Raw genomic sequence first — 13,859 nt, 5'->3', positions numbered from 1 at the left:
GCTGATGTGATTCCCGATCTGGAGCTTCAAAAATGTATGCTTTCGATATATCTCGAATTTCATAGGGATAGGTGGCTTAGAAGTAGAGTTACTTAAGGTTGGAACCAAGTAAACAGGGTTTTACTCAGGCAATTCTCGAAAATGTTTTTGTAAACCCTTAATTTCTGTTTACTCTTTTTGTATACCAAATTTCCTGAGGATTACTTATCCGGTAATCAAGTTACGTAAGATGAGACCCAAGTATCTTGGGTAATAGTTATGCCTTTACAAACATTATAGTTTTGTTTAAAAAAGATGCTTTGCTGAAAACCGAAAAAACAAAAAGCTTTTTTCTCGTTTGGGGCCGTCAAAACAAGTTTGAACCTCTTTGGCACCCCATCGTACGAATAATATACTCATTTATCTACAAGCAATGACGTATTCGCAAGAATTGGTCTTTGGTCGCGTCTAAATTTAGTCAAAGAGTTCTTTTTGATTCTGGTTTGCCTTCTTTATTTATTTCGTTTTTTTTGTTTTTTTTTTTATAATGAAACACACGCTCCATCGAATTTTCTCAGTCGAAGTCGTCGTCACCGGACGACGACGACATCACGTAAACCGTCCAAAGTCCAAAACCGCCAGACGACTTTTTGTGTGGTGCTGTCGTTCTTGTTCCTTCTAGTCTTCTGTGGGTTTTTGCCCCATGACGAATTGGGTTTAATACACGTAGTCGAGCACAGCAGACATGTCCCAGTACCCCCGATTGGCCCCTCTTATATGAGGCTTTTTATTTTCAACTCAATCGAGGGGATGGTTTACATGCCAGCTGAAATTTAAAATCTTATATTTCAAAAACTTTAGACTTTTTTTTCCCAAATCTTTTTTTAAAACTCATTTTGTTTAACAATTATACCCTATACCAAATTTCATAAGGATTACCTGAGCAAAATCCAAGATACAATAGACTAAAAAACTTAAAATGATTCTCAAGTTGGCTCCAGTGAGTCGAATTTTACAAAACTTGTTTGGTTCTTAGTTTCAAGCTTAAAATAAAATATTCTTTATGAATCCAAGGAATCTATTAAAATCTATCCATGGCCTATTTGAATGATTCTAAGAAATTTAATCGCCTCTCGATTTTGGACTCTCCAGCAATTTGAACCCGTGTGTCACTAGATTGCGATAAGCATGGCGAACTTTGTTTAATAAGTGGCTTAAAGGCTTATACCTCATAACGATAACCGGCGACAATTATAAAACAAAGGCATTAAATGAATGAAGCAGAGAGTAAAAAAAGTATTCAAAACCCCCTTATCAGCCAAGTACAATCCATCTAGAAAGCAGCGCGAAAAAAAGGAAATAAAAACTTAATATAATCAGCAAAAGCAAGCGACTCATTCGCCTTTCACAAGTACATATTTATATGTGAATGTATGTCGGTATATAGAAGAACCCACTCACGCCGCTGATTCAAAGTCCGTCTATATTCCATCGTTACCTGAATGTTTCCTCCTTCTATATATAGATCATGCCTAGGCCTCTGAAACTAACACAATCTGTCCAAAATCCAATGGAATTCTAGGCTCGACCATTCGGGAAAATACCCACAGACGGACACTCTTTGGGTCCCGATAACGGATGAAAAATATAAATATATGAATATATGTAAGCTCTATGTGTACTGGGGCCTTTAGAGCCTATAGTATACGGTCTGGGGCTTGTCTACGTGCGGCCAACTGGTAATCGACTCTATATGCAGCTCTCGAGCGGATTATTCCGAATCTATTCGATTTCTGTTGGTGTATTATATATACATATATGTTTATAAAATCTTATTCAAAAGCTGATGAAATAGGAAGTCACCTAAGAGTGATCGTATGATTCAGCCTATTTATATTTTGTTGAAGTGTGAAACGCAAATCTTTGATCCTTATAATTCTCAACTGTTTATTCAGAAAATTTCCGGCAAACGATTAAACGTTTAAAAATCCAAAAGAATAGTACAGAATTGCTTCGTAACTTTTTTGTAATAAACCCTGTAATATTTACTCGCTTTTATAGCAATCTTCGTTATCTGTTGGGGAAATCAGTTTACCAAACGTAGTTGAAGTGATTTCCACCGTTTAATGTAATGACAAGATACCACGATTTCAAAGTCCACACATATGTAACCATAAACTATAATAAAAATGGGTGGAATCGGTTACATTGGTTTATTTACGGCCCATATCGCGATTGGCACCCCGACTACGACTAGACCAAGTGGCGATAAGCACCCAGCACCTGATCTCGGTTACAACATAAACAAAGTTGTGACGAAAGGCCCGGACTTTGGATTACGGTTTACAGAGTGGTAAGTGGTAACCTTCCCATCTCGAGGGCCTGGTTAATGTGCGCATTTATGGTCGGGGCGATCGTCTGGCCGTTTAAGCCTTATCAGACAGACATAATTACCTTATATAGCGCATAATTTGACGGGGGCATTAACCCGTTTTGGTAATCCACTGGATATTTTTAGGGGTTTGGAGGGATATTCTTGAGTTCGAAATAAAATATTTAGTATATTTTAAATCTAAAAATTTATAACATTAAATTAATTAAAGTTTTAGATTTTAAGAGGATTTCGGAAAAGGATATTTCTGTTCCATCTCAATTTTTTAATATCCTAACTTTCTTTTTGGAAAAATTTCATCTTTTTAGTTAACATTCCTGACTGTTGTAACCCCTCCTAAAAAACCTAGTGCTACAGATTTAATCTGGGGCCTTTGATTTTCAGAAGGGTTAATAGACGGACACGTTTCGCTTGTAGTTCTCGTAATTTGTTTTCGTTTTGTCACACACCGGACTTTGGAATGCCAAGCGAATTACACAGCATTCGGTGAATATTACGTAGAATGTAGAATGTGGGCTGTGTGAATGTGCAGTGGCGTATTATCGATGCGGTGGCAGGGGGTTCAAAGGTCGCACGAAGCATTTGCGTGGTGGTGCCCATTGATAATGGCAGTGCCCCAACCCCACAAACAAAAATACACATATACATTGTACATTCGAGTATTGGAATGTACTTCAATCTAAACTTTGTTTGCGCCCGACACTGCGTATTAATTAATCTAGTTGTCAAGCATGGCCGGCATCCCCCTTTGAAAAATTCCACCCCACAGAAGGATAACAAATAAAATTAGAATACCGTATGGGGGTCTAGGGAACTTTAAAATGTATTTCGAAATATTTAGCTGTTTTAAGTAATTTTTTGTAGATACATATGGTTTTTAGACGCAAGGTCCACTAAGTTTTCCAACAAAAAAACTTTATTGATATGAAATATAAAAAAAAAGTTCCATAAAAAATTCAAGTTTTTAACATTTTATTTCTTCTGCGTACTGCTTAAAATTCTAGAGTACTAACAGTTACTCACATATTTTATTAAAATTATATGGGGCTCCGGAACCGTAATCTCAAATCTCTTGCTGCTTTGGTGCTTTGCAGCTGAGGCTATCTGGATAGAGATACCAATAAGGCTATTTTTACTCCAGATTTATTGAAAAGAAAAACAAAAATTTCTGAATAATATTTATAAGTAATGAATATGGAAGATTTTATATTAGTAGATCTTGAGCACAGTCTATAAATTAAACAACTAAAAACATTCAGCTAAAAAATTTAACAGTGTTGTTTGGTATTGAAAGTATGTTATTATAAAATATTTTAAATTTAATTTGCGTGATGTATTTTGGGAGGCCGAAAGTGTGTAAGAAATTTTTAAAAACAACTCTTTGGATTATAAAATAAAACAAAATTAAACAAAAAAAAAACCAGTATGACTAGCCAAAATTGTTTTTAAGGCATTCTTAAATTCTTCAGTCAGTACTTTATGTTATAATCCTAACATTTTTTTAGAAATCGAAACTTTCTAGCTATTTTCCCGCCATAAAGATTAGCCAGCGAGGGCATCTCCGACGCTTGCAGCTTTCCGCTGCTCGACAACACTGGCGGCGGCACTCGCTCATATAATAAACCAGCCGCGCAGCTCGCAAATCAGTCAGAGTGTCCCAGCGAACAGACGTGTGCAGACGTGCCAAAAAGTGCTAAAAACTAAAGAGAAGTGCTCCAAGTACCCCCCACACACACACACACACCCATACGCACGCACGTTAAGCTGTTTTTTTGTTCGTGAAAGAAAAGAAACGAGGAGAAAAGAAAAGTGCGGTGGCAAGCGAAAGAGCTTGATAGAGAGAGGGGCAAAAGAAAGAAAAAGTGAAAAGACAAGACACGAAAAAAAAAAGATCATGGCCAGTGCAGAGCAGAAACACGCCACCGCCGCCGGGAATGGAACAGCTGGCAATGGAACGGCCAACGAGGTGGAGCAGCCCAAGGATGCCAAGGACCTGTTGCCGCATCTCGAGTCCCTCGAGAGGATCATCAAGTTGCCGGTGGTGAATGCGGCCTGGGACAAGTCGCAGGATGTCTATGGCAAAGTAAAAGGTGAGTGCACAAATCCGAAAACGAATTCGAATCCGAGTCCGAATCCGAGTGCATTGAACTCGCGCGGGTCCCGTTACTTTGCCCCGCCTAACGGCACATATAGAAAATAGAGACAGCAACAACAACAAATGCAATCGAAACCGTAATCGAAACCGAAACCGTTGCTTTCGACTTCGCTTCGCCATTTTAATTCGAGTTGCAATTCGAATTCGAAACCCACATAGAGGTTTTTTCTGTTTTTTTTTTGTAATTGGTCAGAAATTAAGCTCAATTGATGTTAATTGATTGCCGGTCGTTCAATAATCGAAATCACAGCGACAACAACAACCATGACCTAGCAACAAAAAATTAAAAGCGCCGGCACTTTGCCCTCGTGACGCGCCGCGTTCAAAGTTCGTTCGAAATTTACATAATAATAAAGAAAAAACACCAACAGCGAAAGAGGGTGCGAGGGAGAGGGGGCGACAAAAAGGCCACCGCACGTAGGCTGCAGTCGCAGAGGCGCCCGCCCGCAAAAGGGGGCTCGTTTCGCTGTCAGATGGAAGCAAAGCAGACCCAACGGCCACGCCACTGGCACCGACAGTGCTGCCAGCTGTGACGCAAAAGAAAGCTAGAATTGCATTATAAGCTAGCTAAAAATTATAGCTAGTTGGTTTTCAAAAAAAGTTCCAGCATTAAAAGCTGTGCTGTTTTTCTAATAAATGGATATTTATATAGAATTAGGTAAATTCATTAAAGAATATTTTTAAAATTAACTGTTTATTTTAATTTATTTCATTTTGAAATTGAGAATTATAGAGGACTAAAATAAATCGACAATAGGAAAATTTATTTAAAAATATCAAATTAGAGACAAAATCTAATAAATTTACAATTTGTTATCAATACTCATATTTTTTAGTACTCAAAAAAATATAAATTAAATAAATAAAAGCTAGATTTGGCTATAAACACCTTAAGATGGCAGCACTAGTGCTATGGGGCTCTCTGTGGCCCCAACAACAAAAGCAACAACTTTAGTTGGACTTTCGACTTGTTTGTGATATTTCGCAGTTGTTGTTGCTGCAGTCGCTGGGATTGAAATTGGAATTGGATGATGTGTTTGCCGAGTGACGAACTATCAAAGTCTAAACTCGCGGGCCCAGACAGATAGAATAGGGGTCCAAGGGGCCCTGGGGATCGTGAACTGCGCAGTTGCTTATCAGTCAGAAATGCCATATTATTATTATTATTATTATATTACGGTTGCAACTGATAAGCGAACTCCTTGCGGGGAATTTCTATACAGTTCTAGAACATTTCGAAATTTCAAATTAAAGTAATCTCTAGGTAAATTACATTTATCTTATGATTGGAATTCAACTTTTTTCTAATATATTTTATAAATATCACTATTATATCATAATATTTTTTCCTTTTTAAGGCAAGAACCGCGTTTTTGAATGGGCCTTAACGGCGGCCGAGGATTGTGTGACGCGCGCGGTGACAACGGCGGCTCCCTTCGTCACCAAACTGGACCGACCCATCGCCTATGTGGACCAGACCCTCGTCAAGGGCATCGACAAGCTGGAGGTGAAGGCGCCGATCATCAAGGACACGCCGCAGGAGATCTACAACCAGGCCAAGAGCAAGGTGATCGATGTGGTGCAGCCGCATTTGGAGCGCGTGGTCAAGTTCAAGGCCGCCGGGCAGCAGAAGGCCGCCTCGCTGAAGGATCTCGCCTGGCAGAAGGCCAACGAGGTCCTGGCCACCCAGTACGGCAGCCTGGCGGTGAATGGAGTGGACACCACGACGGCGCTGGCCGAGCGCCTCCTGGAATACTACTTCCCCAAGTGCGAGTCTGATGTGGAGGAGGATAATGGTGAGTGTTGCTAGGAAGATCTATAGAAATAGGGGGTTTTTCCATTTTAAAAATTTAAAGTTTAAAGAAAATATGAAAATCGTAGTAAAGAATAGATAAATAATCAGAATATTATTCTAGAATATATTATAATAATATATAAATATCTAATAAAATGGATTACATAAGACCATAAACATCACTAAAACTAATTCAGAGAATTGATTCGATTGAAAATGTAAATGTCTTATTAAACTTATCAACCAAAATTTAAACATTACTTCATTGTGCCAATAATACATACTTTAAAGAAAAAGTTTCCAAAGGACTGGCTTTAGTTTTTGGTTTATTTTCCCAAAAACCAGTAATATAATCTAGCTCAGTTTTATTTAAAAACCTTGGATGTCGAAGAACATTATTTATTGACTTCCTTCCATTTCCATCTGTTGGCCCGAAAGCTAAAAATTTGCTTGTTTGTCTTCTGCTGCCCCCACTTTTTACTTTTTTTTTTGAGCGGTGTGTAAACAAAATGCTAAATATAAATCGTAAATATTTTTAATTCTCAGATGATAAACAAAATGCCGTCGTGCAGAATGGCAAGAGTTCTGAAAATGACAGTAAGTTCCCGATCCCCGAATCCGATCTTTTGTTCGTTCGTTCGATCGTTTGTTTGTTTGTCCACCACTAACATAAAAATAGCAAGTAAATAATAATAAAAAAAAAGCATGAATACTAATCAAGCATGGCAATAATTTCACACACAAAAATAAAACAAAATGGGGATATAATACTTGTGCAGAAATATTTACGATTTCGATTTCGAGTTGAGGGATAAATGTTGATTAGCCTGCGAATGCCCCAACCCAAAAAAAAACCTCCCGATCCTGATCCTGGTCCTGGCCACGCCCCCCCTAACTTTAAATAACCAATTCCCGTCTCCCAAAAAGTGTCACTAATTTTCTAAATTAATCTCTCTCTATCTCTCTTTCTCTATGCCATTTGTTAGTTATTGTTGTTGGGGAGAGCTACGACCAGGATCACGATCAAGAGATTGATGATAGATTCTTAGTGGCCGCCTCGACGGTATTTCTGTCCATGTCCCTGAAAATCATAACCGAAATTGTTGAGTACGTTAGAAGAAATCCAGAGATCATAGGCATTATCGATAGGGAACTCAACAAGTTTATGGTAAGCACACACAAGCTTCACAGTCACTACAGCTACTAACTAAAGACCTGTTTATAACCCATAAATAACTATTATCTACTATCCTCGTTAATGGTGATTGTCTCTCTCTTGCTTGTAGTGCCAGTTCCCGCCAGCGAGGATCCAGTCCTACACACAGTACAGACAGTTGGACGGCTATCCAACAAGATCTCGCGTCGCGTCTATCGAAATGTCTCCCGACAGATCAAGCAGGTCCAGAAGGGCAACATCAACGACTATCTGAGCTCCCTGATAGCCGCCCTCAAGTTGCATCAGTACATCAACTTTATTAACTCGTCGATGGGCACGAATGTGGAGCAGTCGGGCAGCAGCAGCGACACCAACTGTTCGCCTTTTGGACCCACCACTTCCAGCAGTAACACCAGTTCCACCAGCAACAACGCGGCGGTTGTGGCCAAAAGCAAACAGGCGGCGGCGGTTTCGTCTCAGTAGTGGATTAACAGCAGCAGCAGCCCATCTACAACTATATCTTTAGCTAGATATTATCCTATTTCACACACCAAGACCACCCCACACACCACCCACCCACGCCGCCCATTTTATAATGTATTTTATAATTTCCCCCTTTTTTTTTTTTGGGTAATACAAGTAGTACTCCCATAATGGATCATCTAAAGTGGAGAAGGCCCCCTCCCCCAAAACCTGCGCAACCTGCTTTGTAAATATTTATTTGAAGAATAGCCCTCACCACCAACCTAGTTGTAAGATATAGTAGTCGCAGAGATCGGGAGTCAGAGGAGAGCGTTTTTTTTTCGTCAATTTTAGCTGTGCTAAAGTGCCACGCATGCATTGAATAATACATAATATATATACACCTATATATGCCTGATATATATACACACATATATAATATATAATATAAAGAAACGTACGCACACGTCGGCATAGTGTGGTTTAGCTATACGTATACGTAATCTAATGCTATTTCTATATCTATTTAATTTCCATTGTACGCTCGCTGGGAGCCCAACCAGATGATGTCTAATTGCTAATGAAAATGAATTATGCCTAATATATATAACCATATATATACATAACAATTGTATGGAGAACCTAGCCATAATGTTTGCTCTAAACAACTAGATTGATAATATTAAATATTAATAAAAAGAACCAACGCAAAACTGGAACAAGAACAAGAAAATTGCCAGCGAATTTCTTTCAATTATTTCTTCTGCCACTCGAGGAACGCGAACGATAAGCGTTATAGGTTCTAGCCCCTATCTGATTAGGCGCCTTATCGGGACAGCACTCCCCGGTCCGCTGATTTATATAGAGTTCAGTCCTCGTAATTGCCGGAGCGCTGCAGCGAATGAATTTATGGAGCACTCGCTGTCGAGATAAGGCCTCTGTATATATGTGTTTACGAACATGTGATATTAAAGTGCGTTTTGCGGATTTTCGAGCTGAAAAAACAATTTCTTAGCTATAGAGATCCGTTAATAATATCTTAATAACTTAAACTCAAAACATCGACATTTTGTGGTATAATATCTTTAATTGTATCATGGAAAGTAACTATACGAAATCTATAAAAACTTATCATATAATTTAGAAAGATTTCAATTTTTTATATATTTTAAAAGTTAAATATGATTTTAATTATTTGTTAAAAACATTTAAAACGCCTTAATAATTATATATATAATATCTATAATTATACTTTGGAAAATTACTATACTAAATCTATAAAAGCTTATCATATAATTTAGAAATATTTAAATTTTTTATATTTGAAAAGTTAATTATGATGATAATTATTTGTTAAAAACATTTAAAACACCTTAAGATCAAAGTTCCTACTAAGATCCCACTGTCTTGAACCGGACTGTCCCATTGGACTTGTGACTCTGTCCCTGTCGATAATGACGGCGTTAATGGCCGTGCAATTATCCGTCTTCAGATTGGGCAAAACGTCGACGTCGGCCCCTCAGAATTTCCTTTTCATTTCGATCCACCTCCTCTCCCGAACCGCCTTCGAATATCCAGCTCATTTGTATGCCGATCGCTTTAATTTGCGCTCCCGACCAGAGGAACATGCCACACAGACATAGTCTGGACAAAGTTCCAGTTCCAGTCCCCCTGGGGAATCAATCTCAGACCTCGGAGCCCAGCATACTTGGCATAATTTTGAGTTTTGCGAAATCCAATTGGGCTCGAAATATTCATGAGTCTGGTTTGTTCGAAAAGGGCTTCGCTGAGATCTTGGTATTTCTTGGGGAACCAATGGAACCGTGACTTGCTCGACGGGTTCCCGAAACCGCAGTCGATGAATGTATTGTGCACAAGAAGAAATAAGGTAATTTCTAATAAAACATTTAAAAATATTTGTACTCAGGAAAAACATTGGATTAGGAGTATTTTTAAAATATAGTTATTATTCTGATGACTAATTCTTCCCACTAGTAATCCCAAAAAAATTCCATTCTCTATTGAAAAACAGTTCAAGAGGTTTTTAATTCAAGAGCAATTGATTGAAGAACCATTCCTAAACCCATTCTTTAATGTCTAGAAGACAAGAAAGAACTTATAGAGGATTTGCCTTATAGACAGTGCATGGGTTTTTCTAAATATTATACTTGATTGGAAAATCCCAGTCCTCTGCTTTTTATCCCCTGTGTAAGTGCATTGCACCGATCGTTTTTGCCGGCCCATTCAATGATCATGGCGGTAATGATCGTTATTGGGTAGCCTAATGTAATGGAAATGCCAACCGCAAGGTGTACATAGCTCTACCTCCACGAGGGGGGCCCGCGTGTAAAGATGTTAATGGGCCCGGACTTTGGACCCTGCCTCCCCGATCCGATCTGCCCCCCAGATTCCGATTCTTCCCGAAGCGACGATGACGAGGTCTGGTCTTCCAGTCTTCAGTTGGCAACGACAATTCTTATCGCGGAGAAAGAGGGTGAGAGCGAGAGGGAGAGGGAGAAGAAGACCCATAAAGGCGTTCCAACTATAAACGTAATCAAGTATTATGTACGTATTATAAAAAAAAATTGAATGACTTTATAGAAACACGAAAAAGAGAGAGGGAAGAGTCGGGAGAACAACAAGAGCGAGAGGGGACGATAAAGCCTCAGGATGTGCCCCTGCTGGGGGGCGTGGCATCCTTCAATCAGCACGAGTGCGAGCGAGATGGCCTGCGGTGCAAAGTGCAGAAAGTGGCGTGATTCTTATTATTCATTCTCTCGCTTTTGATTATTGAGTATGATATTTCACGGGTATTTGTATTAATACGCCGACTTCTCTGATCTCGGAGTGCACATTTCTCTCTTGCGTTGCACTTTGCCGATTAGAATCTACATGCGTCAGAGAATCCGAATCGGATCCGGAGGTTATATCAGTTTATTCGGATAGAAGAACCGAGTGCAATGCAGCGGGCAGTCATTATTCTGGCTTTTGGTTTCAAATAGGCAAATTATAAAAAAATCTCAAAAAGATTCCTTGTTTTGCGCCTGAAGAATCAACGCAAATCTACATTTGTTCTTAAAAGTATACGTTCTATAGTTCTAACTTTTTTTATATACAAAATTGATCTTAAGCTTTCTCTCTCTGAACTTAAATACAAATTTCCCATTTCTACAAGCTTATTGTACATTTTTAGTCTTTATTTCGGATACAGCAGCTAATAAAAAAAAACACAAGGTTAAAACATTTAACATAATATTTCAGATAAAAAACCACCAAATATTTGATATCACAATCAGTAATTAAAACGCCTATATATAAAAAAATTAGGTACACAAAATTGATCTTAAGTTTTCTGCCTTTAAACTGCAATAAAAATTTCCCATTTCTACAAGCTTACGGCACATTTTTTAGGCTTTATTTCGGACACAGCAGTTAATAAAAAAAACACAAGCTAAAAACATTGAACATAATATTCAAGAAAACAAACCACCGAATAGTTGGCTAATTAAATCAAAGCAATTGCGGTAACAGGTATCAAAATCAATTGCCAACTGATCGATCGACGATCGCTGATAAGGCCATTGGCGCCTAATGTCCCTCGTCTTCAGCCATCTGATCTCCCGCTTCCACTTGGCTGGCCTCGCACACTCGCTTGGCCTTGACTTTGCTATCACCGTTATCGCTATCACCCAGTGGCGTCGATGGGGGGCAGTGGCTGCTCGAGGAGGAGGTGGAGGGTGCCTGCATCAGAGCGAGATCAAAGTGCGGCTGCTCGCAGAGCGTGAGACTGCGGCTGAGGCGACGGGCGATCATTTGGACCATGTGCCTGGCCAGCGGCGGAGCGGTCATCACGCGACGGAGGAGTGACCAGGTGGAGCCTATGAGGGAGCAATGCTGCTCCTCCTGGGGCGTCAGATTTAGGCTCTTCTCTAGATGATTCTCCCGCGTCGTTGTAGCTTTCTTCGGATAGTTTTCTTTCCTGATCCTTTCTTCCTGACTCCTTACATTCTTCTTCTCTTGCTGATTTTTCAAAGGACTCTGCAGATATTGCCTTTGAGGCTTCTGCTTTCGATTCCTGCGATTCTGCTTCCTATCCATCTGCTCTTGGGACTTCTTTTCCTTAACAGCTTTCTCCAAAACCCTGGGGCTCTCGCCTCGCGCTCTCTCCCTCTCCTCCTGCTGATGGATCCAACTGATCATGATCTTCTCCTTGACCCTGAATCCCTCTTTGAGCAGGCTATTCCGGCGCAGAAAGTGCAACGCATCGTCGTATCCCTGCTGACAGAAATTGGCCATGAAGTCCGCTCTGCCCGGCAGCAGGATTCGCACCATCCGCCTTAAGTTCCTCCTGGACAGCCGGATGCAAGTGTTGGCCCAATTGATGTTCAGCTGCAGCAGATGGGGGCTCTGATCCCGCGGACATATGTCACTCTCCCCGCAAAAGGGACTCACGGTCACGGTGTGCTCGTCCAGCAAAGGCAGATTGTTCGAGAAGGCGCCATCCATGTAGCGAACTCCTTTGACCTTAAGGGAAATAAACAATAGTTTCTTGTTTAGATTCTGAATTATTAGAGAATTGAGTTGAGTTGAGTTTAAGTATATTAAACCATTTTTCTATATTTTGTATCGTATAATATTAATCTGGGTTTTTGGTACAAATAGGAATTTTTCCTTTTTGGTTTTTTGCTATAACTTGGCCAAAAATGGTCCTACACCAAAAATACATACTGTTTTGAACAGATAACAAAATAAATAATAAAACCTTGACACTTTCCGTGTGATTTTGAAAAAATAAAATTTTCGTAAATTTTTAATTTTTTTTAAGGGGGCACATCATGATTTTTTGCGAAAATTGGCCAAAAAATAAAATGTCCAGGTTTAAATGCCAATCGATGGGTTATTTAATAACGATTTCGGGAAGGTATGACAATCCATATTTGGATCAATACTTCCATTGTTTCGACCAAAAAACGATTTTTTTTTGTGGAAAATTGGGATTTGTGTTTTTGGTAAAAATAGGAATTTTTCCGAATTCCAAAGTGATCTTGAAATAGTTTTAAAACTTGGTAATTAACCCACCTGCGGGGGAAGCAGCCCCGAGAGACCGGGAATGAAGCAGGAGCACATGAGGGCCTGGAGGAGCTCCTGGCGGGAGTCGAACTCCGACATGACCACGTTGCAGCGATCGCTGACGCGGGTGAGGGAGATGTGCAGGCGTCCGCTGACCCGCCGATGGGCGTCCGCCGGCAGGCGGCGGTGCATCCCCTCGAGGAGGCACTCCGGCAGGTTGAACCACGGACTGAAGGCGCCCAGCGAGTGGCGCCGCGTCTCCTGGACGACCCGCAGGAAGTCCTCGGCCATGCACTCCAGCGGCAGGTCGCAGATCAGGCAGCAGGCGGCCAAAGCTCCGGCGGAGGCGCCGGCAATCCTCTCCAGCAGCAGTTGGGGCGCATGTTGGCGCAGGCAGACGGCCACTCCGACGTGGTAGATGCCCAGGAAGCCGCAGCCGGCGAAGGAAAGGCTCCTCCTCGTTCGGATCTTCATCTCGGATCTTCATATATTCAAGTGCTAGCTCTTCGTGGCATCAGACCTCTCCACGTGATCGCCCAATCCCGTATAGCCGTCTCTTTTCCGATTTATTGTTGACGTTTTCCTTTATTTTTCCAAGTTTTCTTTCGAGCTTAATTCTCGGCCGGGAAAGTGTGACCTTGCGAGGCGGCGATCGGTTCTATAAAATACCGATTAAAAAGGTTCTGAAATTATATAACTTTTTTAAATATTTTTTTGTTTGCAATTATATGTTTTTAATTTAGTTTTTTATCTGGTTGCTTACTATTTTTTCAGCTCTATTGACTATTAAGGATCAATTGTGAAAATTCGAATTGAATAAAGTTTGGATTAATTTTTAGGTGACTTGATT

The 13,859-nt window shown here is 40.1% G+C and overlaps 2 protein-coding genes across 5 annotated transcripts; one reads left to right on the top strand and one right to left on the bottom strand.

Annotated features, from left to right (window-relative positions):
• Positions 1-4,003: 4,003 nt before the first annotated feature.
• Lsd-2 (Lipid storage droplet-2) lies at positions 4,004-8,672 on the top strand. Of its 4 annotated transcripts, XM_017137149.3 has the most exons (5): positions 4,004-4,461; positions 5,885-6,322; positions 6,868-6,918; positions 7,308-7,489; positions 7,608-7,891. In XM_017137149.3, exons 1-5 carry the CDS (start codon positions 4,266-4,268, stop codon positions 7,749-7,751), a joined length of 1,011 nt encoding a protein of 336 aa, XP_016992638.1. In that variant the 5' UTR covers positions 4,004-4,265; the 3' UTR covers positions 7,752-7,891. The 4 variants fall into 4 exon arrangements, with proteins under 4 accessions (XP_016992638.1, XP_016992637.2, XP_016992640.1 ...); XM_017137148.3 differs by lacking the exon at positions 7,308-7,489 and having other exon boundaries at positions 4,005-4,461; positions 7,608-8,672; XM_017137151.3 differs by lacking the exon at positions 6,868-6,918 and having other exon boundaries at positions 4,005-4,461.
• A 2,531-nt stretch (positions 8,673-11,203) lies between these two features.
• Positions 11,204-13,644, bottom strand: dob (doppelganger von brummer). The gene is made up of 2 exons (XM_017137160.3): positions 13,019-13,644; positions 11,204-12,463 (listed from the first exon to the last, which is right to left on the bottom strand). Exons 1-2 carry the CDS (start codon positions 13,481-13,483, stop codon positions 11,528-11,530), a joined length of 1,401 nt encoding a protein of 466 aa, XP_016992649.2. The 5' UTR covers positions 13,484-13,644; the 3' UTR covers positions 11,204-11,527.
• Positions 13,645-13,859: the final 215 nt, after the last annotated feature.

The sequence above is a fragment of the Drosophila takahashii genome, chromosome X (assembly GCF_030179915.1).
Source record: "Drosophila takahashii strain IR98-3 E-12201 chromosome X, DtakHiC1v2, whole genome shotgun sequence".
Taxonomy (NCBI): Eukaryota; Metazoa; Arthropoda; class Insecta; order Diptera; family Drosophilidae; genus Drosophila; species Drosophila takahashii.
This window is presented reverse-complemented; position numbering and strand designations above follow the sequence as displayed.